The sequence below is a fragment of the Macaca fascicularis genome, chromosome 4 (assembly GCF_037993035.2).
Source record: "Macaca fascicularis isolate 582-1 chromosome 4, T2T-MFA8v1.1".
In the NCBI taxonomy this organism is placed as follows: domain Eukaryota; kingdom Metazoa; phylum Chordata; class Mammalia; order Primates; family Cercopithecidae; genus Macaca; species Macaca fascicularis.
In genome coordinates, this window is record NC_088378.1 from 92,047,046 (window position 1) to 92,074,982 (window position 27,937).

The following is a 27,937-nucleotide window of genomic DNA, read 5'->3' on the forward strand; positions in this document are numbered from 1 at the left end:
ACTTTTACTGCCATATCATAAGCATGAAACAGCCACCCTCACCTGATTCTTGGCCATCTCCAATCCCTCCAAAATCACTGTCTTAAAGTCCTCCTCCTTGTCCTGTGGAAGGAAAGAGGAGAACTCATAGCCTTTGTTCTAGTGAAAAGTATGCTTGGCCATGAAGACCTTGTTTAAGGTGGTTTGGATGGGAAGATGCCTTTCAATCAAAATAGTTTTTTTATTCTGTGGGACAAATTTTGGGCAAAAGACTGTCATATTTATTATTTAAAGGAGGGGGGTCTTATAAAAATTCTCATTACTAATGAAATGCAGGCATAACAGAAAAGGACATGTGCCTGGGGTCATATTTGCTTCTGGATTTGTCATAATTACTTGCCCAAACTCTGAGATATCAAAGTGAAAAGTACCGAAGTCCTATCCTGAACTCAGGACCCAGCTTACATCCTCATCTCTGTCCTTTTATTAAGCTCCTACAGAAGCAACTAGGAATTTAAGTCAAGTTTCTCATGTAAATTCCTTCCAGCAAAATCTCTTTAATCACTTTCTTCATTCCATTTCTGTAGTTAATGGAATTCAGTTTAAGAGCTGCTGCCTGATTAGGAGGACTCCAGAAGACTGGAAAATTTCTGAGCACTCAAAGCACACACTGCATACTAGATCTCACCAAATAACCTAGCTGACTCCCAAATTGTACAATTTGATTTTGAAATTTGTTGAATGTAAAATAAAATTTGACAAAAGGTTAATAACAAAGGCCCAATGGCGAGCACACCAGTTTCACTGCTGGTAGGTTCTTGGGCAAAGATCTGTAATAAATTAGCATGATGCATACTGAAAGATAAAAAGTATATAAGACACAATATTTTACACATTTTATTTTCCTACACTTTTTAATGGTATAATATGTTTTAAGTAAATTCCCACTTTTCCCCTTAAATAATTTCTCTAAGAAGATGCTTTATATTAATGAGTCAGAGCCAGTTTAATTTTGAGCACTGTTTTAAAAACTGCAGGTTGGGGGGGTCTGGCAATCTGTACTTAGCATCATCACCGTGAACTACAAAAAGGAAAATATCTCACATGTTAAGGGCAAGAACTGTTTTGTGAAACTTTAGATTCGGTTATATAGCTGTATTCGATCAGGATAAGGAATGCATTTCTGAATGTAGGTTATAATCAGAAAGTGAAAAATACTTAGAAAATGAATTTTAGCATATATATTTTATTTCATATAGATAAACAGAATGAATGCTAATGATTATTTCCTTTATTCTGACCGAGGTTCTAGCTCGATTTCAATGAAATCTGACTCATATTTTACAAATTTAAAATGTATAATCTTCTTACCCATTGATTATTTCTGTTGAAACAACTCTGACACGTTCTAAAAATCCCTTTTGTATTGCATTTTTCTCAATCAACTCATACTTTTGTTTCTCATCATGGCGTTAAGATGAACATTATATTACATTCTCAAGTTTTTGACATGAAGACTGTTCAGGACTACAGTCTTAAGTACTCACATGTATGGTTCCAAGGTTTCTCTTTTTTGAGGGGAAAATATTTTAAGGTAGATGCTATTAATGTACAAAAGCCTTTTTCTTCTCTTCAAAAATAAGAATAACCGCGTATTCCTTTAAAATACTGCAGTATGTTTTCTAATGTCTGGAAATATGAGGCTTACAGACATTAATTCTTAAAACCAGGGACTTGTTTTCAAAATAGCTCAACTTGATAACGTTCTCAGTTTCCCAGGAAGTATTTAATAAATACCTCACTAATGCAACATGTAGTGATGTAAAACAAAACAATCACAAAAGAATGCGATACCTTTGCTCTTTTCCGAAGAAGTTTTGCTAGTCGTACCACGTAAGGTTTAAATTCTCGTTGATGTATACCCTGCCTTCTGACTTCCAAACCTGAATCATCTGAGGCTTCTGGAATAAAGGCCCATCGGTACCTATGTATAGAATAATGACATCAGCATCAGTAAGACAGACTTTGTGCCATCTAAGATTAGGTGGCATAATGCAGTAGAAAGATCATGACCCCACTGCTTATAAAAATTCAAATGCCAGATGTGCCACTTGTAGCCTTGTCACTTTGGGTATGTTTCTTAACCTCTCTGAGCCTTCATCAGTAAATAAAGATACTGCTACCTCATAAGGTTGTAAGGAATAAATACGAAACTTGTAGTCATCATTACTTTTTTCATGAGCACAAAGCAAGTACTCAACAAATGTTTGTTTCCTTATTAGCGAATAGGCAAAAGGTTCTTAAAAGGAACATGTTTTCATTTAGCTTATCTCTGTACTGTAACATAACAGTGTGGCAAAGACTTGATTTTTCAACATATTTTTCAACTAGGTCAAATGTTCCCTAGTTGCACAGTAAAGGAATAAAAAACTGAACGAATTTAAGAAAAGTAGGGCTTTCTTTGCACTTCTCTTGAATTTTTATAATTTTGTCTTTCATAAGTAATATCCTACCATGGGAAAAATTCAAACCGTATAAATGGGCATACCAAAGAAAGGTAGTCTCCCCTCCCTGCATAGGATCCATCAATGTTGTCAGCTTCGTAAGTCCTTCCCGAGAGTTTATGCCCAAAAGAGTACATATTCACACAACCCTCTCCTTTAAAAAAACACGATCGCTGCCTGTTTTGATTTAATTATACATGTAGGATATATATATTTATTAATTTCATATCTTGGAGGTAATTCTGCATCATATAAAACTTCATTCTTTTTAACAGCAACATAGTAGTACACCAAAGCCAATGTCCTAGATTGTCCAATTTCTTGCACTTACAAAGTACCACGATGGATACCCTTATGTAATGCTTATTTATTTTTGTGCACATCTGAGAATATAGAGGCAGGATAAATCCTCGGATGTAGCAGAATTATAGGCTTAAAGAGAATATATATTTTAAATTTTGGTAAATATAACCTCTGAACAATTGGACAATATCAGTGTATACTTCCAACAAGAATAAGAATGCTTCTGTTACTAAAAGTAAAAGGAAAGCAACTTTCAGATCTTTACCATTCTGATAGTTATCCATAATTTTAATTGGAAACTCAGGAGAACAACTGAGCAGCTTTTCCTATGTTTAGAAACCATCCTATAAATTATTAACTGTGTTGCTGATTGGCCCATTTTTCTACCAGATTATTTTTATATATTACGCATTTTAGACTTTTGTCATATACACTGAAAATATCTTTTGCCAATTCATTGCTATCTCTCAAACTTTATAGTTACATGGATACTTTTAAATTTATATATAGGAAACTTATGAAATACTTTGAACTTTCCAAATATGGATCATGGTAAGATATTACTCTTTCAAGATAATTATGAAAATCTTCACATTTTCTACTTTAAAGATTTTTATTTTTAGAAAGATACAAGGTTTTAAAAAAACTAATTAATATAATGGCATGTTTCCTTCCCTTTTGTAGTAACATCTTGACAAGTAAAGAGGATAAACTTATTTTGGTGCTTGTCATGGAAGATAAAGAGTCAGTATCATGAGCATACTATTTAATGTCCCTCCAAAAGCACCTGAGAATAGTTATCACTTTTGTGAAGGTAAGTGTCTTGGTTAATATTGGCCACTTTCCTACAATTCTGTTTAGTATTCTGGAATTCCTTAGGAGTAACATCTGTGTAACAGATACCCAACAACTGAAATTCATCAAAAAGTAGATATATATGGTTTTCAAGTAGAAGAGAAAATTAAAGGAACTAGAATGACTCTAAAAAGTAATCTCTAGTTCTTACCATTAAATTTAATGAAAAGTAAGCTTGTAAAATAGCAAATTTTGGAGCATGTCCAAATAAAAAACAGAAAAAGCTCAGTAGCATACTCTTTATCCTATTATTTCCATTCCAGAAGAAAAATAAGACACAGTATTATAAATTAATACGTATTTGATCTCGTGGATAAATTCTCATACTACCTTAACTACATTTTGATAATGTTACATAGATTGCCCATTATTTTTAAAATTTATATATGGAAAACCATAATAAATATTTTTGCCACTTAAGGCATTGTGAGCATTAACTTTTATCAACTTTTCCCCTATTTCTTTCAGTTCAATTCATTATCATCTAAGATAAAACTGCCTCCTTCATTCTAGTCTTGCCCATCTCCAGTCCATTCTCCACACTACATAGCCAAAATAAGCGTTCTAAAATTCAAGCCTAATAACATAACTTCTTTCCTTAGCTGTCCAAGTTCTCTAACACAGCTTACAAGGTCTTACATGGTTTAGTCCCTTTCCAGCTTCTTCTCAATATTCTGCTCCAGCAATACTGATCTCTCCACACTTCAGACGTATCACGTCTGCAGCTGCCTCTATCTTCCTTCACTCTCCCAGCTGTCATTCTTCACCACCTCAGGTTAAGACTCCCCTGAGGGCCTTCTCTGACCTTCAGAGCTAGTAGGGATCTCTGCTATGTGGCCTCAGTGTGTCTTGTACATGAGCTACCATAGTATCAGTATGTCTCCATCCCTGGACTTGAAGCATGTGAGTTATGTACCCCATTGTCTCACATCTGGAGGTACTCAATCTGTTGACTGAATAGTCTGTTAATATATCCACATTGACCATTTACTTCCAATAACTGTGCTGTGCCAAAATAATTACATTTTAGTAAAAATTATGAATACTTCAACTTACACAAAAATCTTTTTAATTAGTCATAGATGTCAGTGACCAAAGCAAATGCACTTTCAAAAATATCCATTTAATATCCTTGCTTTTACTTACATCTGAAACTGAGGAAGGTTTTCAGAGGGCAATGCGAGAGCCAAATCCAAAAATTTGCAAGCAGAGAGATAGAGGTTTAACCACCGCTGGCTGTTATATGAAGTAGAGAAGCCATTACCTCCTGTGTACGTTGTCTCCAGACCAGCCACAGAGGGCCCTGAAGTCCTGTAAGCAGGAGACAGACTGTCAGCAGCTGGACCCATTTACTCACAGGAATTCCTAGAAAGATCTAAAAGTGCCAGCTAATATTTTTCATAATCATCCTGAGATAAATGTGCCAGTAATTGCTAAGCAAGGTCATGATGAAATGTCACCATTTTCAAATCAAAAATTTACTTTTCTTCTTTAAGAATGTAAAAACAGTACATAGACTGGGTGCAGTGGCTTATGCCTGTAATCCCAGCATTTTGGGACGCCAAGGCGGGTGGAACGTTTTGAGCCAAGGAGTTTGAGACCAGCCTGGGCAACATGATGAAACCCTGTCTCTACAAAAAATACAAAAAACAAACAAACAGAACAAAAACCAAAAAAAAAAAAAAAAAACCCTAGCCAGGCATGGTGGCACACACCTGTGGTCTCAGCTGCTCGGGAGGCTGAGGTGGGAGAATCACCTCAGCCTGGGAGGTCAAGGCTGCAATGAGCCAGGATCACACCACTGCATTCCAGCCTGGGTGAAAAGAGTGAGGCCCTGTCTAAAAAAAAAAGTAGTACATACCTTGTATTACATTCAAGAAATATAAAAACTGTAAAAGCAAGAAACTTCTTTACTCAGTTTCTGCAAAGATGAGAAAGTTCTCTATAATAATAAACAGTTATTAGTACAGGAGATCCTTTTTATAAATCTACTACTGAAGAAGAAAATATATTCAAGAAACTTGGTCTTAAAGGAACTTTTCAATCTACAAATTTGTGTAAATAAAAAATTATATTTAGTCATACATTAATAAACTGCCTCTATTAAAAAGAGTAAAAGTACATTAAATTGGGACCATCTGGAAGATCTGCACATATGGATAGCCTGGTTCCAGGTTACCTACCATAACAGAGTTGGCTATATATTGCAATATTTCAGAGACCAGATCTGACTTACCAAAACCAGCCTGGCTCATGCAGCTGAAACAATACTGTACTGCTTTAAATTAAATTTGTGTCTAGAGGCCCAAGGCAATGAATGCTGATGGCTTAATCCAATCTAAAGTGCTTAAGGAATAAGTGAAATTACATTATATCCAAATGTAATCAATTACATAATAATAAATAAGTATTCAAAAAAATACTATCTATATTATCCTAGATGCTGAGTAATATTCTGAATAATTTTAGGATATTAAAAAATGGACAAGAATATATTTAAATTACATATTACCGTGAAATATCTTCATCAGCAGTGAGTTCCTGCTCCATCAGTAAAAATACTTGTACCTGAAAATGGTGAAATAAGTGAAATAAATGTTAAATGTTTAAACTGGATATTTAATCCTTTCAAGTTATCTTTAAGTTGTATTTTCATTAACACAAAAATTTTAGAATACATTTTCAGAATCTTTTAAGTTATAGTTAGTTTCTGAAGGTAAAACTGCAAATTTAGCCACATAGAGCTAAATCTTGATGAAATTGCTTGCTAATCATTTGGTGAAATCCAGTGAGATGAAGGCGAGCTTTTGTTTTTAGTGATTATGGAACAGAGTTACAGTTATTAAAAAAGGAAAAATAGGCCAGGTGTGGTGGCTCATGCCTGTAACCCCAGCACTTTGGGAGGCTGTGGTGGGCAGATCACAAGGTCAGGAGATCGAGACCATCCTGGCTAACACTCTGAAACCCCATCTCTACTAAAAATACAAAACAAAATTAGCTGGGCATGGTGGCAGGCACCTGTAGTCCCACCTACTTGGGAGGCTGAGGCAGGAGAATGGCCTGAACCCAGGAGGCGGAGCTTGCAGTGACCTGAGATCGTGCCACTGCACTCCAGCCTGGGCGACACAGCGAGACTCCATCTCAAAAAAAAAAAAAAAAAAGGAAAAATAAAAGAAATATTAAAGCAATTATATTTGCAGGGAAACTATAAAGCTAGATTTTCAGAGAGATAGATTCCTTTTCCTTTCTTTACCCATTCCTCTTTCCTAACTCCCCAAATCATTCTGATGAGGATGAGGATGAGGATGACTGGGTATGGTTTGAGGAGGGGAACAGAAGGGTATAGGTGGGATCTGAGAAGGTTTTACTGTTTGATAGGTTACAAAATCTCTGTGAAAGTCTCTCTGAAGCAAGTTTAACTGGGGTAGGTGCTGCACTTCAAGAGTGAGTATATGTAATATGTCAGAGCAGTTAAATCCAGCTCGGCCATCTCGATCACTAGAGGTATTGCTACAGCTATTGTAAATAGGTCCAGCTGCTATTGTCAGGATGGTAGGCCTTGACAGAGTTAAAAATGTAGTGTAGTACAGACTAAACACTAAACCAGATCCAAGAAAGTCATCATTCACAAGGAGCTGGCCATCCATCTGTGTTGCCTATTTGTAAATTTAAGCTGTACGGAAATGGAATCTGACTTGTTTTACTATTTTCAACTGTAAAAAAGTATCAGTAACTGGTTTAACTACAGCTCAGTTCTCTCCCAATATTTGTTGTGTCTAGTAAGCACATGGAAACTAATCACTGTTTTATCATTTAGATTTATAACCTGACTGAATTAAAATTAACTCACAAGTTCTGTAATCATGGTAGGCCAGAGTGAGGTAAGATGTTGGGGAGACATTCTTAAAAGTAATACTCTGAAAAACAGGAACACTTGAGAATGGAGAGTTGGCACCTGTGGCAAACGGAGACTCTCGACCAATCTCTCTGAAAGAAATGCAGAGCATTTTCAGTAACTAAATAATCTTTATCACATAAAACTTTCTATATCATTTGGTCCAGTACTCTCAAACTATCTGTAGTAAAGGATAAACTTAAACAAAATTCCAAACTGTTGGAGATATTTTCATAAAATAATGAATAAGAAAACTCCAATTAAACAAAGATACATAGAATACAAATGTCATTTTCTTATTAAGCAGATTCTGTCAAATAGCAAATCAAAGTTTAAAATGTTTACTCTAAATTTTTGTACTTATGGATGGGATAACAGACTGGTTACTGGTCCATGGACCATACTTTCAGTAGCACTGATCTAGTCAACTTAAACAAAAAAAAAATTATAGGGACAAATAGTGTACATTTTGTATATCGGAAATTAGGAATCATTTGTCTTCTGGGAGAAAAGAAAATTCTCCCTAGAGAGTGACAACTATCATGTTCCCATGTTGGCTCCTGAGGCTAGAGGCTTTAGAGTATGCTGACTCGAGCAGCAAATAATTCTGTTCTGGATAAATCCCCATTGTGGAGCTATTTGGTGGTACAGGGTGATGATGTGTGTACTGATAACCTTCTGGACACAGAAGGTCACCAAACCCGCTTAATGAAGTTACCAAAAATATTACATAATCCCCCTTGCAGTTCCCAAATTACAGATCTCCAGGTGTTACTTCTAGCCACAATTTCCTGGCTTTACCTTGTATTTTGGTCTTCTCAGAGTACACAAATTCTTCTCGACAAGGAGAACATGCTAACATGCCTGCCTGCAGCAAAATCATCTTATACCTCATCTTCAAACATGAATTCCTAAGAAATTTGAACTAAACAATAAAATAGAGACCACATTTAGGCAAGTCCTACAACTCAGTGATGATTTCTTTTAGATGCTGGCATTGATAATTTTCGTTGTTTCAGTAGAAAAATTTCTAATTCCCAATTGATCTACACTTGATATATTTTACCCCAACTTAGAATTTAGAGAAGTATTTTCTAAGGAACCAAAATCCTATAGTTAGAGAAGATAAAGGGTTTTTCATTTTTTACCTTGTATATCTGGAAGATATTTCTGGTACTGGTCAATTTCACTGCTAAAAATAGCAAATGCTAATCTTTTAAGAAGCATGGCTCTCTGTTCTAGCTCCACATCACGGTTTGCAAAGAGATTAAGTGAACTGCTTTGAGCCACTGCTACGCGTGCTGAAAAAGCAAGTGAAAGAGACTGTGACACTGTCATTTGAAGAAAGATTATTCTGTTGTTTTAAAAAATAGCTATATGCTCTATGACATCCAAAACTGAGAGGAGCTTGGGATACAAAACTTGATGCCCCTCTCTGGGGCAGACAGGCTGGCAAACAGATCCAGCATACGTAAGCCAGAGGACCAAAATGGTAGGAGTTTTGATGGAGAGGGGAAAATTTAGAACTGTAGGTTTTAGAAGGTAAAACCACTAATAATACCATTTATATAAAACCCTGAGGAAACCCTTTAATATTTGAGGCCATCTGCTTAAATCCTTCTTGTTACTTTAAAAATACTTTCTGGTATAGCCTTGCCTACGTACCTCTCCTTCCTCAAGTCATTACTCACCCTTGACTCATTCTGCTGTAGCCACATTGTCTTGTCATTCCCTCAATGCACCAAGTGTGCTTGCATCCCAAGACTTTTGCAATTTATTTGTATTTTTCTTCGAGATGGTATCTTGCTCTGTCACCCAGGCTGAAGTGCAGTGGGCACAATCATGGCTCACTGCAGCCTCAACCATCTGGGCTCAAGCAATCCTCCTGCCTCCTGCGTAGCTGAGACTACAGGTACATACCACATTTGGCCAATTAAAATTTTTGTTTTGTAGAGCTGGGGTCTTGCTATTTTGTCCAGGTTGGTCTCAAACTCCTGGCCTCAAACAATTCTTCTGCCTTGGCCTGTCAAAGTGCTAGGATTACAGGTGTGAGCCACTGCGCCCAGCCAACCTTTGTGATTTTTGTTCCCTATTCCTGGAATATTTTGACCCTAGGCCTTCTCATGGTTGGCTTCTTTAGTTTCACCTTGTATATGAGCTGTTTAGCTGTTATTTAAAATCCATCACACATTGCCCTATTTTATTTCCTTCACAACTTTTAAAATTTGATTAAGGTTAGTGCAATGAGGGGCCCACTGTTGTCTTTTAATAAACATTTGTTGAATGGATTAATCTGAACCTTAAAACAATCCTATGAAGATAAAACAGATATTCTGCCCTTTTTCCAAATGAGAAAACTGTAGCTTTGGCTAAAGAATTTGTTAAAAAATACTACAGAATCATACAATGTCACTGCTATTTAAGTTTGATAACTTTCAAACGTTTTTTAAAACTCTTTTCTTCAGATGAAATTCTAAATGGAATCCTAAACTATAAAACCAATCAAGATAAGAGTAGAAAGAAAGAGGGGATGTGGGGTGATTCTGCCCTTCTTGGCACCTTTCTTCCTTCAGATGAAATAAACAGAGCCCCAGATATTTAAAGTGACTTGTCTGATAAGGTGGATTCAACTGCCTGCCTTTTTCACTTCACCATCTGTCAGTTTCTCATTCACTGAATAATTATTTATTGAGTGCTGTTATGTGCTGGGTATGATGCTGTGTGATGAGGAAATAATTAGACATGGCCCCTTCCTTCCACTAGTAGCTGCAAAAGGACAAATAGTTTTACTTATTATTTATCACTTAAGTTGTAAATTTTAAGATTATATTCCCATAGCATATAGAAAGTAGTGTGCTTTCTCTAGAGCATATATCCCCACCGACCCTTGACAAAGAGCTCATTCAGTAGTCTCCTAGTCTCCAGAAAAGAGTAAAAGTAAACAGAAAGAAGGAATCATGTACAGGAAAGAACTTGGATTGTCATCCCATAATACTCACTCATCAAATCTCTAAATGTTGTTTTATCATGTGTCATCAGATTGTCCATAATTGCTCTCCAACTGAAAGAGATAAGGATTACATGTAATTAAGATTATGTTGTTACTGTTAAAGAACAGTATTCTAACTTTCCAGGGGAGTAGCTGATGTCAACAGACTGTGAGGTGCATTATCATACTGAATACAAACGAGAGGACAACTTACTGATTAACACAAGAGGCATCCATCTGAAAGAAACTGGGATCCATAAAGAGGTCAAAAGCTTCTTTTTTCCAAGCTCTCCGTGTGTACTGATACCCACTAAGACTGCTGAGCAGCTGGACACAAGCTCGATAACTAGGGGCATTATGTGCACTACAAGGAAGAAAAACCATCTTAACCTATATGTCCTAACTTTAAACATCCTATCAAGTTATACATAAATGTTCACATTTGCCTAAGACAGTGACATGAAGATATGAAATAAAAAGCACCATAAGAAAAATATTATATGCATTTTTAAAAAATAATTATAATTCAAGGTAAAAATGTCATTTTGTAATAATTCTAGAAATGGCAATAAGGGAACAGAACTTGTTTCTAGCAGGCGATGAAATTAATTTAAAAAACTATTTAAATAATAATAGTACCTGTGATTTCTGAGGTAGGGCACAACATAATGCATAATATTTACAAGTAAAGGAATAACCCGCTCCTTTTCATCACTATAGAAAACCATATCCAAAAGATGAGCCAAAACCTATAAAAACAAAAAATGAAGAGTAACATATGAGGTGAAACTGATGTCATCCCAAGGTACTGATTTTCAGTTTGTTAGAAAACCTAGACTACTTAAAATTAGAAAAATTTAAAATTAAATCTTCCTGAATCATTTTTATGTTAATAAGTTTTTCCACCATCTGGTTTTTTGTACACTGTTACTATAGGATATAAATATGGGCAAATCTTGCCATTTCCAACTGAGATAGGGAAGTACAAAAAAGAAAAGAGTTCAAGAACCTTCTGTGACAGTGAGTAAACAGTGAATTTAGTACTAGAAACTACAGTATTCTTTTATCCCTAACAGCTAAAATGTAGTTTAGAAAAAAAAACCAAACAATTTAACTGGACTGTTCAAATTCCAAAACTGTCAATTAACAGATATTTGGCCATAGTCCTATTGTTCGGATCTTGTAAAGGTCACTATCCACATCTGCAAAGAGGAAACAAAATGGCACGTGTATAATAGGATATAAAAAAGAGCCTGTCAGACAATGTACATAGAAATGTTTGGTAAATTGTAAAATACATTATAGTGGCAGGCTTTAGATCACCTTCACTTCTCCCCATGCTGGGCGCGGTGGCTCATGCCTGTAACCTCAGCACTTTGGGAAGCTGAGGTGGGCAGATTACCTGAGGTCAGGAGTTCTAGACCAGCCTGGCCAACTTGGTGAAACCCTGTCTCTCCTAAAAATACAAAAATTAGCTGGGTGTGGTGGTGCACACCCATAGTCTCAACTACTTAGGAGGCTGAGGGAGGAGAATAGCTTGAGCCTGGGAGGCAGAGGTTGCAGTGAGCCGAGATCACACCACTTGACTCCAGCCTGGGCAACAAGAGTGAAACTTCATCTCAAAAAAAAAAAAAAAAAAAAAAAAGGACATGGAGAAGGGGAGCAATATCTAAATTTATCACTAACGTTTGGCAAACTAATCCAAATACATAAAAGGCCAAAACTTTGTATTTGTTAATTCTATACAGTGATTTCTAGAAGCACAAAATAGTTTCTCAAATTATAAATTTCTCTATAAAAATTACTTGCTAATTTTTAATAATGAAACAGTCTACTTGAGAGTTCATGTGAAAAAGCTTAATATTTACCTCAGAGAGTAATGTCAATGCATGGACACTATATACAGAAGGAGTTATGTTTGCGGTTTCCATTGCAGGTGATAACATATCTATAAATAAGAGAAAATTAAAGATATGGCTAGTTCCCACTGAAAACAAAGTTTATATGTGTATATGTGTGTGTATGTGTGTGTATATACACGTATATATGTACGTGTATATATAATTCCCACTGAAAAAAAGTTATTTGTTATACACGAGAAAAGGGATAAATTTGTGGTACTTATAGTGCTAGGCAAAATGATTTCTTAGTAAATATATGCCTGCTTACAGATAATAAACCTAAATGAATACCTTCAACATCAGATTCCAAATTGGTTCCATCTACCATTATTTTGGGAGAAGGCTTAACTTCAAGATTTCGTCGCAGCCACGTTGTTTGTTCCAGAGAAGAACCAGCAATTACACCAATTGCATCCACTATTTTGTGAGTTACATCCTAAAAAAATAAGAACTACATATGTACACACGTGCACACTAGTTATGAACTTCTGTAGTTTATATTTCTGATCATAGATATTTTACAATAGACATTACTGATTCCCATAGAATGTTCAGAGTTGAAAGAAACTTCAGTTTATCTTATTTGACTCTCTCATTTTCAAATTGAGTGCACTGAGAAACACTTTTGACAACAGCTCTTAACTCAGACTGCCTTACCTGAAGGTCTCTTTGGTCTTTCTTATTTTCCAAACTAGGGTTTTTCATAATAAACTCATTCAGAACCCTAAAAGGGATAAAGAGAAAACAGAAACGGGAAATATCAGTCTAAAAGAAACTAATGTGATCTAATTTCTCACCATGAGTTAAGTGGCTTAATGCTCTTGATTTCCATTTTAAATATTTAATATATGTATATATCCTATGACTCAACTGAAATTCATAAACATATTCATTAAAAGACACTGTATAAGGATGCTCAAAGCAGTATTATTTGTAAGAGCCCCAAAGTGGAAGGAACCCAAATGTCCAGCAAGGGCAGAAAAGATAAATTGTGGAATGTGGCCAGGCATGGTGGTGCATGCCTGTAGTTCCAGCTACTTGGTAGGCTAAGGCAGGATAATTGCTTGAGGCCAAGGCTGCAGTGTGCTATGATCATGCTGTGAATAACCACTGCACTCTGGCCTGGGAAACCTGGCAAGATGGCAAGATCCCATATCAAAGAAAAAACAAATTGCAGAATGCTCAAACACTAAACAACAATGAAAATAAATTACAGATATTATAATTACATGAATGAATCTCATAAACATTATGTTGAACAAAAGAAGCCAGACACAAAATATTTATATATACTTATAGTTCAAAAACAAGGCGAAATCCATCTTTGGTGTTAGACTAGTGGTTACATTTGGGGAAAGAAAAGAATAGTAACTGGGAGAGGTGCAGAGGGACATACGGTGTTTTGTTTCTTAATTTAAGTTTGTAATGATATAGTGGTATGCCTGCTTTTTACAAACTTTGCATTTGTAGAGTTGTATACTATTTGTATATTTTTCCATATGTGTTTTATATATAAACAGAAAAGTTTAAAAAATCCTAAATTGTAACCTAGAAACGATTTCTTACCATAACACATTAAAAATAGTCCATGAAGAAAAAAATTTCCATTTTCATTATTTGCTAAGAGTCTACTCAATATTCACTCTGACATGATTTTTTAAAAGATAAAATATATGCACAATTACTTCCAAACTAATATGTAAAATGAAACTAAAGAGCAACCTTCATCAACTTCTATTTTTAATTAGGTAATTTTAGAGGATCAGTACAATGGTTGGCAAAAAGGTAAACTGACAAATTTTAAAAGGAAATTGAGTTTCTAGTATAACTGAAAATGTTCAACTTCCAACTTTTAGTTTTAACATTCAGAATATGCACATGTTGAAAAAGAAGAGGATCCTTCATTCTGAAAGGAAGAAAAGGCATGTGAGGAAACAGTAAAATATTGGAGGGGAACAGCTACAGATCATAACAAATGAACTTAATTTTTTGATGAAATTAGCCAGCAGGGTTATTTGGTGATGATTCCAACAACTGTACATACATTCCCTCTCTGAACCTTATGACAACTCCTGTGTAGCTGGGACTACAGGCACGTGTGACCACGCCTGGCTAATTTTTAAATGTTTTGTAGAGACAGGGTCTCCCTATGTTGCCTAGGCTGGTCTCGAACTCCCAGGCTCAAGCAATCCTCTTGCTTCAGCATCCCAAAGTGCTGGAATTGCAGGCATGAGCCACCGCACGTGGCTTCTTTCTTTCTTTTCATGATCAAATATCCTCAAAGAGGAATCAACACTTACTTTCCCACACTAAGCATTTGCTGTTAACACATCTGTGCTTCTACCTCTACAAACCCTCTCTCCTAAATCATCAGATCATTGGTGATTAGATAATCAGGATGCCTGTCCAGATTGTCAACAAACATAGCCTTTTATTATTCCTCACCTTCCTTAACCTCTCTGAAGGTGTTAACCATGCCCTCTTAACCTCCCTTTGGTTCTGGAACAATTAAATGCCTGGTTTTCTTCTAACTTTTTGATACTTCCCTTTCTGTCTCCTTTGCTGCCCTCTTCTCCTTCTTCATCCTGTTCTTTCAATCCCATCAATAGTTGAAACCATCCCCACACTTCCCACTTGAAACAGAATTCCTAGTCTAGCCTCTTTCCCCTCTGATCTAGCCTACTACTAACATGCCAATCGTGTCTCTCCTCAAAAACCTGCAACCTCTCCCACTCCCTTTCAAGACCATATTCTTTAAAATAAAATTCAAGATCCTGCCCCATCTAGCTCCCATCTCCCTTTTTCACCCAGCCTTATTTTCCACTATACCACTGCTTGTGCCCTGCTCTATTACCAAACCAGACAATGTACTTTGCCCCAGAATACCCTTCCCCTTCCTGTTTCATAAAGAAGGCTTTCTGTGCCCACCACCTCTATCCACTTATCAGGTATTTACTGGGGACCTATTAGGAATCAAGAATAATGGCAAGCAAAAAACTGAGACTGTCTATGACATCCCAGTACTTGCAGTCATGGGTGACTAACATTTATCAAATAATCATATAAATCATTAAGATAAAGCAGGAAACTCCAAGACACAGAGAGAAAAATTTTCCCAGCCTGTTTAGGTTTGGGGCCCAGCGCAGGTGTCCCTCCTCTATGAAGTTCCCCTTCAGCCATGCTACATCACCCCCTCCCCTTTCCATCCCACACTCTCCACCACCACAGAACAGCTACTGTTGTAACAGTTTTATGTTAGTGTACTTACATTTTGTATATGTATAAACATAGACTGTTTCGTCCTCTCACCCTGCCTCCCACTTTCTTTTTCTTAAACAGGCCTTATATATCTAGTTTTGCATCTCAAGAATACTATGAGAAGGTAGAGAGATCACTGTCACCTAAAACATCTGTTATGAATTCTTGGCAACTAGGACAATTAACATTATCCTTTTATTTGAAATAATATATTTAAGTGAAATTGCTTACCCAAGTATAAGAAACTGCCCTGGAGCTGGAAGACTCAGTTGTATAGAGTCTTTCAGAAGTATCAACAGTGACGCCCAGCTATCCACTAAATTGGGCACTGGAATTCTGCAAGATAATACAGTTTACACAAAAGCCACAATAAACTATGGTTTTCTAATAGTTTGTGGAACATTCTCTAAATTTTTATAGACAATGATAGAACAAAATTCCTAAAAACTTCATTTTTACTAACATTAATTAGTAAACCAACACAGTTAAAATATCAATGCAATTTCTTTTTTTTTTAAATAGAGATGGAATTTCACCATGTTGCCCAGGCTGGTCTCAAACTCCTGGGATCAAGCTTTAGTGTTGGGATTACGGGCGTGAACCACTGCATCTGGCCCCAGTGCAATTTTTCTTTTTTTTTTTTTTTTGAGATGGAGTCTTGCTCTGTTGCCCAGGCTGGAGTGCAGTGGCGTGATCTCAGCTCACTGCAGCCTCCACCTCCCCAGTTCAAGCAATTCGCTCCTGCCTCAGCCTCCTGAGTAGCTGGGACCACAGGCGTGCACCGCCACGCCCAGCTAATTGTTATATTTTTAGTAGAGACGGGGTTTCACCATGTTGGCCAGTATGGTCTTGATCTCCTGACTTTGTGATCCGTCCGCCTCGGCCTCCCAAAGTGCTGGGATTACAGGCGAGAGCCAACACGCCTAGCCTGCAGTTTCTTAATCTAGACATTTTTCTGTTGAAATCCCATTTGTCACATGGGATCTCAAAAGTAAAATACGACTGCAGTAATTCTCAGTTTAACTACTGATATCACAGTCACCCACTCCCTAGCCTCGTCTCTCCATTTCCCTCTTAGTTCTTTTTCCTTCACCTTTTAAGTCTCTACCTCATGTTATGGAAGGCTGTCAAATGAACATTAGTCTTTGACCTGTAAAACTAATGAAGACTATCTTTGTTTCAGTCTGACCTTAACCCTAACACTTCTCTGTATGTAAGTTCAGATTTTAGGTAGTCCTTGCTCTAGGTCACAACCAGTTTAAATACACTCAGTAGCCTGACCTTATAATGCTAGTCATAGAATACAAATGGAGGCTGAGTTTGGTGAATAAAATGGAATTATAAAGGAGGATGAAGAGTCAGGTTCTTGAGTAAGAAGTTATAAAACTCAAATCATAACTTCTGTTCACAGGTCAGTTAAATGCAAAATGCAAAATAAGGTATTTCATGTAATCATTCCTAACATTAAAAAAGCAGAATGAATTACTGTATGTTCACCTATACCAAAATAATGGATTCAGTTGCAATATGCATAGTTTCGAATAGGTTCAGCTTTTCATTTATGTTTAAATGATTTTATCACAATTCAGTGTTTTACTATCTAGGAATCGTCAATATCCTTAGGTCTTTAGGTTTGTAGGATATACATGGCTGAGTCATTAAGATACTCATTACTTGTGTTAATATATCCATAAGTAATGTTTCTCTGTTTCTAGCAACATAGTAAGGAGAGATCAATATCAGTAATCTTACCTTTGAATATAAGCATAGAAAAACTGAAGCATGCAGACTTCCAAAGAAAGATGTTTCTATAAATAAAAGAAATCAATTTTATAGTGAAGAATGCTGCCTTTTCTTTTTCATTGTTGCAACGTTGTATCTTACTGCCAATTTTTAATTAAAAAAATTAAAAGAACAAAATAATAAATTTTTCATTAATGAGCCATGCAGCTCTCTTCCACTTAGTAGGAAAAATTCATAACACAAGAGCTATTTTAAAAGTTGAAAATAGATGGAAGGAATGGAAAGATTGTCAATTTTTCCTTCCATATATCAGAAGTTGACAGTCCACCACTCACTTTTAAATGATTCATGTACTCTATAAGTATCAACACTATTTTAGGTAGCTTATGCTTGGTGCTATTAGAATTGAGATTTTTAATGAAATGCGTATTTAAGTCTTATTACACATATCTGTTCAGTTAGTGTAGTTCAAATTTGTGATCAATTCCTAAGAGCTTTAAATATAGCCACTAAATTAAAGATAGTGTTGAGTGTAATATATAATAAAAATAAAACACCTGCCCTTGGAAATTAATGAGAGGCCGGAGAATGATATTGATGACCACTGACGTTTATCAATTTGTGCTTTTTTAGTCCCAACTATTTCCTTGAAGGTTTCCCGTTTTACCACACAAAGAAAAATCAAGTGTCTGATAGATTCAGAACTTAATAAGGGGACACAGATTGGTGGCACAGGATGGTGGATTGGCTCTAATTTGTTTTCATATCCCTCATGTGTAGCTCAATGTCTGGCACAAATAGGTACTCTAAAAACAAACTAAAAATCCTATGACAAATGCCCCAGTTTTTATTAAAAGCTTAATAAGGACACTGACTATTCACACACATCTTACTCCCTTTGGAAACTCAAGATAAAAGGAAAACATAATTCAACATTTTCAGATATATGTCATAATTCTTTAAAGGATATGATTAGGTCTATTTTGGCTTGGCTCAAAGTCTAATGTTTGTAGCTGGTAAATACTTTCTGAGAAAATGCGACCTCTTGGTATTGCCTGAACAAAGAGCAGAAAAAGTAGAAAAGTCCATAATATTCCTAATTTGTAGACTTTTATTTTTGCCTGGAGACAAAGCAATGTGTGTGCAGAGACTATGTCATTCATAGTGTGGCCCTTGCATAGCACAGTATTACACATGGTCAAGAAATGACATTGACTAGAACTAAGGTTACAGCAAAATTTGGGGAGTTCACAGAGTTAAGAGATTCATTCAGAAAAGAAAGCAATAAGGAAGCTGTGAAAAATGGCAACAACTGAGAGAAGCAAATCTTGAGCTCTGGCTTATGTTCTTTAAGTGACCAGAAAAATCTCCCCTGAGAATTTAGTCACATGATCCCTGACTGCCTTTGAGGAACATATGAAGAGATGAGCAGTTAACTGCTCTTCACTGACTACTGAATAATCAGAATAGCAAGTCACTACAAATATTGATAATTGTTTTGATTGAAGCAGTGTGAGCGCCACATGCAGCCATCTCTGCAATCTGTACTATATTGAAAGGACATTATTGTACAAAAAAAAATCTTACCAGCATAATTTCTGAAACAGAATTGTAAACACATGTGAAGAAGAGTTTTTTCTTACCTTGTCCTTGGCTATGGCTGGTGGCTGCTTTAAAACTTCTTTTACAGTCTGGATAACAGTTTCTGCTCTCATGACACTGATTGAACGAACCAATTCCACTAATAAAAGCTGTTCTTCACTGGCTGCAGGAATGACCTAGGTAATAAATCATTGTATTTATGTATGTATGTGTGTATATAAGTCTTTTAGGGGAAGTTACAGAATTAAGAGAGTATTTTATGACTTCTTCTTTTTTTAGATTTTATAGAGATGAGGTCTTGCTATTTTGCTCAGCCTTGTCTCAAACTCCTGTGCTCAAAGTGATCCTGGTGCCTTGGCCCCCCAAAGTGCTAGGATTACAGGCATGAGCCACCGCACACAGCCCTGGCCTCTATTTAAGTCCCTTTATTAAAGACCTCTTCAAGTCCCTTGACTACTTTAGGCAAATTTTACTTTTATTTTTTATATATATATATATTTTTTTTGTTTTTTGAGATGGGGTTTTGCTCTGTCTCCAAGGCTGGCGTGCAGTGGCTCAATTACAGTTTACTGCAGCCTCAACCTCATAGGTTTAAGCGATCCTCTTGCTTCAGCCTCCTGAGTAGCTGAGACCACAGGCATGCCACTATGCCCAGATAATTTTTTAATTTTTTTGTGGAGACAGGGTCTCCCTATGTTGCTCAGGGTCAAAATTTATTTTTTTCTAATCAATACATGTTCATCACCTCAAAAAATAAAACAGAACAATAAGCTTTATTAAAAAAAAAATGGTATTGTCCTATATCTCTTCCCATGCCCCAAAGCAACCATGCTGAACTCCTTAAGTTCTTTTCCATTTTGTCTAAATAACATACAGTACTATTTTTCCTATTTCCTGATTTTCTTTTACACATTATCTATTCATTATTTTGGAAGACAAAGATGTAGCTCTCTCTTACACTTTTCTACCTATCCTGCCAACACTGTTGTACCGTATTTTTATTTAAATCCATATCTAATGTTCACATGATTATTTGTGGTTGCACTGTGTATTGTACTAGCATTGTATTTGTTTTATGGTACAACTTTTTGTTTTTCCTGGAGCTAATTGCTTTGTTTGCTTCATTTTCTCTGCACCTATTAAAAATTCATCCCTAAATACTTCAACTGTACATCTCTAATTACATATTCAAATACTTCAGGTAATTAATTTGTATCTTTTCCTCCCTCTCTTTTTTCCTTGAGACATTTCTGTTAGATGTCTTTTTATTCTACCCTGGGCTGATACTCTCTAGGTTTGCTACACAGTGTCATCTTGATATGTCTCCTGTTACCATTATCTCAGAGATTCCCCTTGCTGTCTCTTTTGTGTTGGAACCCCTGTTTCTTGGATCTCTCGTCTTCTTCATTCTTGGTTTATTCCTCCTCTGGTGGACTTACATCTTCCAGTAGCCGCGAAAAAGTGAACTGATAGCAATTTTCCTTGCTGTTGTTGTTGTTGTTGTTGAGACATTGCATAGCTGAAAATGTTCTGAGTGACAGTTTGGCTGGAGATAGAATTATGGATTGAAACTACCTTCCCATCAAAATTCCCAGTGTTGCTGTTAACAAATCTCATCTTTATTCTTTTGAATGTGACCAGTATTCTTTCTTCAGAAGATTTTAGGATCTCTTCTTTATCTCCAGTGTTCTGAAATTACATGCTAATCTTTGTGCAGATCTCTTTTCACAGTGCTACGCACAATCTGGAAACGTATTTATTTCATTCCTGAGGAATTTTATTGTATTATTTCTTTGTATTTTTCTCCTCTTGTTTTTAAATTCTGCAGAAAGATACTAGGTCTCTAGTATCACTTCTCTAATATTCTTATCTCTTTTCTCCTGTTTTCCATATCTTTAAATTTGTATTCCATTTCTGGTATTTATCCACTTTCTGTTCCAACCCTCCTAAAAATATTGCTTTGTTTCTGCTGTAGAATTTTTAATATCCATGAAAAATTTTAATTTTTGGAATGGTCTTTCCTATACTCTCCCTTTCTACCTCATGGTCTCACCCACTGAAGGACATTATTATTATTTACATTTTCTTCTGTTATCTGCATTGTTTGACTTTTAAAAATCTAGCTGTTTCAGTCTGTCTATCACATTAGAGACTTTATGTGACTGATAATCCTTGGCTCTCTATTTAAATATGAGGAATAATAATATAGCTAATATTTACACAGTGATTATTAAGTGCTAGGTATTGCTCTATGTGAATTACATAATATCAGCTATAATATACCTGATAATCCTCCTGCCTCAGCCTCATGAGTACCTAGGTCTACAGGCACATGCCACCACACTTCACTATTTTTATATTTTGTAAAGACAGGGTCTCATGAGGTCTTGAATTCTTGGCCTCAAGCAATCCTCCCACCTTGGTCTCCCAAAGTGCTAGGACTGTAGCTATGAGCCACTGTGCCTGGCTTCAACATGCCATGTTAAATCAAGTGTTCTTTACTGCTTCTAAGTAGTACAGGATTTAAATTTTCAATGTGAGTGCTATCTACTACTGAATCTTCACATGCAAATAATGTAATATGGTGTGAATGTTTATTTTGATTACTTTAAAAATGTAAAAGCACAAAAATAAATCAGGAATTGTTAGGTGGAAAAAAATCATATTTTTTATATAAATGTAAGTTATACAATAGCCTTACTATTCTAATGTACCGTGATTTGTTTTCAATATAGAGCATTTCTCTTGAGCTTTGAAACTCAGAAAGCAACAAAATTCACATACATAACTCAGCTAAGACCAACGGCAAAGTGAGACCTCATCTCTATGAAAAAAAGTAGAAAAAAAAATTTGTAAATTATATTTAGAAACAAGAACTCTTTGAATTATCATATCATAATAAACTACAGTCAAGATGAAAATTTTTCTCCATATCCTTGCTTTGGACCCTAAATGACTAGCACTTAAAAAATATACTGTACCATATTACCATTTCTATTTAGTTTTAATATCATACTAATTTCCTTTCATTTCCACATAATATCTTTTATATTTGACCTCAAATTTTATTTTTATCTTTATTTACTTATTTTTTTGAGACAGGGTCTCACTTTGTTGCCCAGGCTGGAGTGCAGTGGCGTGATCTCGGCTCACCACAACTTCCGCCTTCTGGGTTTAAGCGATTCTCCTGCCTCAGCCTCCCAAGTAGCTGGGACTACAGGCGTGTGCCACCATGCCCAGCTAATTTTTGTATTTTTAGTAGAGATGGGGTTTCACTGTGTTGGCCAGGCTGGTCTGGATCTCCTGACCTCATGACCTGCCTGCCTCAGCCTCCCAAAGTGCTGGGATTACAGGTGTGAGCCACTGCACCTAGCCTTGACCTCAAATTTTAATCAATACTTAAAGAAATTAAGGCAACAATTTATCTAAACCTGTCAACAAACTTTTGCTTTACACTCCAATCTACCCCAGCACCACTGCAATATATGGAGAAGTGAAAATTAGCATGTACTCACCAAATGCAAAACAAAAAGTGCCAAATGTCTAAATACATACCTTGGTCCTGGTGGTGGTTTTATTCTGTCTTCTTTCATTCCACACAAATGCAATGGCAGCCATAAAGTGAACACCATGATTCATTGAAATGGGGCCCAACAATTCAAGAATCTGTTGTCTCAAGTTCTAAAACAGTTTGAAGCAAATGAAAGTGAAATTTAAAAAAAATGAAAACATTTACAACTAGACTGCATTTTTGGTTTCTTTGAAATAATATAGTACTTACAGGTTTTACTATATAAATAACACTAGAGGAAACTTTAATAACATTAAGGGCTACAACATGACTATAATTCTGAAAGAAAAACAAATCCTATAAAATGACCGCTACCAATCAGCCAAATACAAGTCTATTCACTGTGAAAAGATACTAGAAAAACACAACACATATAAAATTCAACTTAGCAGGTTTGACATAGAGTCCTTTAAAAAAAGGTGAGGGATTCTATAATTATAAAACAACTTCTGTTTTATTTAAGTAAAACAAAACATAAAAAGTATAGCTTAATCCAAGCATCAAAACTTAGATCAAATGTTCTAATGGTTCCCACCCTTATCCTTCTCCCAATTCCCTATGTGTTCTCTTGGATCCCAGATCCAGGTGGTCTGGTCTAGGAGTAAAATTAGGTTATTGAAGGATATCAATTTGACAACTTGACATGGCACAGCATTTGGAAAATATCAAGCAAGGAAGAAAAAAATTAAAAATCAATAATTAGTCCCATCATCCTGAGATAATTACTGATAAAATGCAAACTTTATTCCTTTTTCTACAGATAACATTTTTATATAACCGAAAATACGGTATTTGTTCAATTATGTAACATCCCCGGTTTCACTGAGCTTTTGAGCCCTTCTCCATCCAATAAGAATTCTTCAAAACCATGAATATTAGTGGCTATGTAATGAAACACTGAAAGGATAATTTAAACATTCCCTAATTCATTGTTTAGGATCTCTCTTTTTTCTGCCATTAAATAATACTATAATGAACACTTTGTATATACATCTTTGTATAATTTCAATTACCTTAGAATTCACTCCTAACGTAGATTACTAGGTCAAAGACTATGAAATCTTTAAAGCTGTCTGTACATATTGCTAAATTGTTTTCTAGGAGGGCTTGGCATATTAAAATCTCAATTTAAAATGCCCTAAAAAAAAGGAACAAAGTTCTAACATGTATGAATGAACCTTAAAAATATGTCACGTGAAAGAAGCCAGACACAAAAGACCAAATATTATCATTCCCTTTATATGAACTTTTTCAGAAAAAGCAAATCAATATATGGAGAGAATAGATTAGTGGTTGATTGGGATTAGGGATGGGAACAGGGAGTGAGTGCAAATGGCCACGAAGAATCTTTGTGGTAAAGCACATATTCAAAAATTGGACTGGTAAAGGATATATTCAAAAATTTACAAAGTTGTGAACTTTGTAAATTTACTAAAAAAATTACTGAATTGTATACTTAAAAATGGGCAAATTCTGTGACATGTCAGCCATAGCCCAGGAAAACTGTTAAAAATTATTTGATAATTAATCTATGCAGGGTCCTGTAAATACTACACAAATTATTCACATATTCTGAATATAATCTTTGGGAAGGTCCTCAAACAGACTTCTGAGCTCTACATATTAAATATGAATTGTCTAACCTTTGTAGCTCCAAGATTAATAGTGGTAACAGATGCGGATGCAGCAATAATCATCTTTTCTGAAGAATCGGCTTGATGCAGTATGCTCCAAAGCAGTGTCACAGAGGACATGATCATATGAAGGATTGAGAGGATTCCACTGCGTGCTTCAAACAAGTGTTTCTGGTCTACACTGACCAAAAGCTATTAACAGTTGGGGGAAAAAACCTCATTACTTACTGAGATTTACAAATGGAAATATATTAGACCTCATAGTCTTTCAAAAGAAGTCAAATATTTATGCAGTCTTACTTGGTGATACTGTGTAGTTGGATCCAACAAACAGTAATGGATAATGGCTGTAATCCCTTCCAAAAGAGTAAGAATCATATCTGGTGGAATAACTGATGCCATCCACAGAGGCCTGAAATAAAATGCATTCATTTAAACACAAGTTTTATGATAGTACAGTTCATATTTTATCACTAGGAAATACTCACAATGTGTCAGGTACATAGAAAATGTGCAATAAATACTAGATTAATAAATGGCTAAAAGAATAAATCAGGGTCTTTTATTTCCTAATCTACAAAATAAGTGAGTAGGACTAAATATACTAGAGTTCCTCTTGGCTAAAGAATTCTATACAAAATAAACACATGATGGCCAGTGAATCTCTAGCCACTGAGGAATGGCAGGCATATTAATATTAAACAACAAAGGCAGTTTTCTTATTATTTTACATGTGGAAACTAAGGTTATTCTGAAAAATGAGATAGTCTACTGGAACTAATTTTTCAGACTTCATTTTGAGCATGGGGACTCAGATTGAATTTGCCACTAAACCATGAAAATCCAAAACAAAAAACAAAATTGGATGGAAAAGATTTGTAAATTTAAATTATTTTCAGTCTAAAACTGATTTGCACTTAGATAAAGCAGACAAAACCCGGGAAACCCTTTCCTAAGCTTCCTATTAGTTTTGCCAGCTCAGGCAAGAAGAACAGTGAAATTAATTTCAGTCCTTGGAAGAAAATAAGCCTGTTTAAATATTCCTTCCCTTTTCCATTCTAGATTCTTTTATTGATACTCTTCCTCGAGCCACATTTTTTTTTGTGGAAAATAATATACTATTTGTAACCTACCAAAAACCACTAATTTATTTACTCAAGTTGTGACCAACTTTCCAGACATTAAGCAGTCATTTATTTAAAAAATTTCAGTACCAATAAAGTTAAAAGTCACCTCTTACCTACTGTCAGATAATCCTGTTTCGTATTTGTACTGCTGAATTAGATTATCTAGATTTCTGCACAGTTGTAGTGTCACAGAAACAACTACTCTCTGTAGAACTTTTCCCATGTAAGGCAGAGTAGATGTGATTAAACCGATCCATTGTGGGTGCATCTTACATGCACAGTGCTGATGCAAAGCTCGTATCACTGCACAGAGGAACATGCCTTGACACGTGATTGGCTGAGCATGCAAATACTGAAGAGAAGTCATGGGTTGATGGGGACTGATGTGTTCCAAGTCAGATATACCAAAATCAAAACCTGTTTCATTCTCTTCAGGAATAGTCATTACTCTGTGTTCTAGAACAATCAGCCTCTGAAGCACCTTAAGAAGTTGTGACTGCAACGTGCTGCCATTGTCAAATTCATCCTCTGAAAAATTAATAAGGCTGTCCTCTGAGAAACCTTCTTCCACAGCAACCATGTTCTTACCTGCCATTTTTTCACTATGCCATTTCTGAGCACTAAAGATAGATGACAGCAAACAATGAAGAATCACTTTCTGAACTTTGCACTTAGATAACATATCAGAAATAAAACTAGGGAAACCCTTCGCTGAGCTTTCTATTACTTTTGCCAGCTCAGTGAAAAGTAGTGTCAGAATTTCTATGCTCATCATCTGCATGTTTCGATTGCCTATTAAATCTTGTGCAGTAACCTTGACATGGGTTGGGTAATGGCTACGCATGTAATATAGGCAGAGAGAAATAAGAATTTCTATGTACATAGAACTCCGGAAGTTATGATTTGAGTCCACTGGAATGTGACTATAAAAATCTTTGCCCATAACAGAAATCCGGTGTCTGGCCAATAGATTCTGAAGGAGAGACAACTGAGGAGTATATGCATTATTTACACTAGTAGTTGAAATGGCATTTACAAAAGCTATAGGGTTAGTTTTCAAGATGGCTTTGATGGCAGAGAAAGCATACAAAGTCCTGGATGAATCATACAACTGGAGATACAGGAGCACATGTTGATAGAGAGGATGAATGTTGAAACTGGGAGATTTCCGAGATCCTGGAGAACCCATGTCACTTTCAATTTCAGAAATGTCTCCCTCTCCACAGCTATACCAGTTCTCTAAATCCAGACCATCACTAAAGAATACACTGGTTTGTTTGAGTTTTTCATTGGAAGATTTTTTCTTGTCATCATCCTTTTTTCTGGCAAGTTTTACTTTAGGTTTTGCTCCTGGTTGTTTACCTGACTCCTTAACTATTGTTTCCTTCTCCGAAACTTTTTCTGATAATTTTTCTTTGAAGCTGAATTGAATACTACTGTGACTCCTTTGTCTAGATTTGGTTTCTATGGAAGCAAAAGAAGAGTCATGAAGAGTGTGTGTGGTTCCTGAAATACAAGGTGAGGAGCTATTCCTGGATATTCCATTTGCCACACACTCATGGCCTCTCTCTGCAGACACAGACAGAAACTGAGAACTTTCATTACTCAGCAAAACATTCTGACTCTGTTGAATAGAGTCATCTTCAATTTTAATTGTCTCTTCATCTGGATCTATATCACTGCACTTTGGGGGCATAGCTTCAATTTCTAATTGAGATGTAACTGATGCAGATTCCACTTCGAGGCCACTTACAACTTTACATATCAGGTCAAACACTACCTGCTGAACATCATCATCTGGGGAGCTTTCCTTTAGCATTTGAGAATCCTCTTGGGCATTCACGGTTTCAGGATCAACTTCATAACTCAAGTTGTCCCCTGCAGAGGACTGTGAACATCCCGAGTCAGAACTCTGAAGTATTTCTATCTGTTGGTCTGGAAGATCAAAATCAGATACAACCATTGGAATTGTCTCACTGCTGGTACTTAGGAGGGAAAGTCTGTCACTTAATGGATTCACAGTGAGACTAAAGTTCTCTATTTCATCCATGGTAAGTGGCTTTTCACCATTTCCTTTCGATGTGATGAGTTGTACTTGGCTCACTGATATATGAGAAAAACAGTAAAAGAAGAAAAATGCAAAATGCATTAAAATAATTGAAATGTAGACTGATCAAAATTTTTAATCATTAGTGTCATCATCTACTTATATTTTCCTACTAAAATTACATTTTATTTTATTGCAGGTGAAAATTTTGTTTTATTTTTCCTCCCTAATACCTCACTTTAGTTATGCTGTTTCTAAACTCTCTAAAGAGTTTAAAATTAGCAGCAAACCACAAATATATAATTAATTTCTGTATTTCTTAGGTGGCATACATTAATGATGTTCTTCTTTTAGAAAAGGTGGAAGGCTTAGTGACATACAAAATAGTACATACCAAATGCTAGCAAATTTAGGGAAAGAATCATATCATTGATGAGATCTGGCACTGATCTCAGAGAGGAGGTGAGAATTCAGCAGAGTTAGATAAAGCATTAACAGAAAGACACTCTGGCAATAAGCAGGGTCATAC

At 35.8% G+C, this 27,937-nt stretch overlaps 2 protein-coding genes across 29 annotated transcripts in view; one reads left to right on the plus strand and one right to left on the minus strand.

The window, feature by feature from the left end:
- The window catches only part of PGM3 (phosphoglucomutase 3), a 42,724-nt gene extending 28,697 nt beyond the window's left edge, over window positions 1-14,027 (plus strand). For 2 of the 3 annotated variants that reach the window (XR_012433643.1, XR_012433645.1), the window contains exons 13-14: window positions 3,471-3,600; window positions 10,671-11,019. The gene's annotated coding sequence lies outside the window, so the exon portion shown is untranslated. Of the gene's footprint in view, window positions 1-3,470; window positions 3,601-10,670 lie in introns of all 3 variants that reach the window. The other variant, XR_276371.5, reaches the window with a different exon arrangement.
- DOP1A (DOP1 leucine zipper like protein A) overlaps window positions 1-27,937 on the minus strand; it is a 105,980-nt gene that overhangs the window by 3,704 nt on the left and 74,339 nt on the right. For 14 of the 26 annotated variants that reach the window (XM_074037580.1, XM_065543772.1, XM_065543780.1 and 11 more), the window contains 19 exons: window positions 25,475-27,464; window positions 24,535-24,646; window positions 24,244-24,426; window positions 22,585-22,710; window positions 19,071-19,205; window positions 17,437-17,492; window positions 15,916-16,020; window positions 13,084-13,150; window positions 12,718-12,862; window positions 12,394-12,473; window positions 11,165-11,274; window positions 10,740-10,889; window positions 10,536-10,597; window positions 8,685-8,837; window positions 7,492-7,628; window positions 6,154-6,209; window positions 4,788-4,952; window positions 1,834-1,963; window positions 43-102 (listed from right to left, as the gene is read on the minus strand). In XM_074037580.1, coding sequence (XP_073893681.1) covers window positions 43-102; window positions 1,834-1,963; window positions 4,788-4,952; window positions 6,154-6,209; window positions 7,492-7,628; window positions 8,685-8,837; window positions 10,536-10,597; window positions 10,740-10,889; window positions 11,165-11,274; window positions 12,394-12,473; window positions 12,718-12,862; window positions 13,084-13,150; window positions 15,916-16,020; window positions 17,437-17,492; window positions 19,071-19,205; window positions 22,585-22,710; window positions 24,244-24,426; window positions 24,535-24,646; window positions 25,475-27,464 — 4,022 coding nt within the window. The remainder of the gene's footprint in view (window positions 1-42; window positions 103-1,833; window positions 1,964-4,787; window positions 4,953-6,153; window positions 6,210-7,491; window positions 7,629-8,684; window positions 8,838-10,535; window positions 10,598-10,739; window positions 10,890-11,164; window positions 11,275-12,393; window positions 12,474-12,717; window positions 12,863-13,083; window positions 13,151-15,915; window positions 16,021-17,436; window positions 17,493-19,070; window positions 19,206-22,584; window positions 22,711-24,243; window positions 24,427-24,534; window positions 24,647-25,474; window positions 27,465-27,937) is intronic. The other 12 variants (XM_065543776.1, XM_065543777.1, XM_065543775.1 and 9 more) reach the window with 7 other exon arrangements.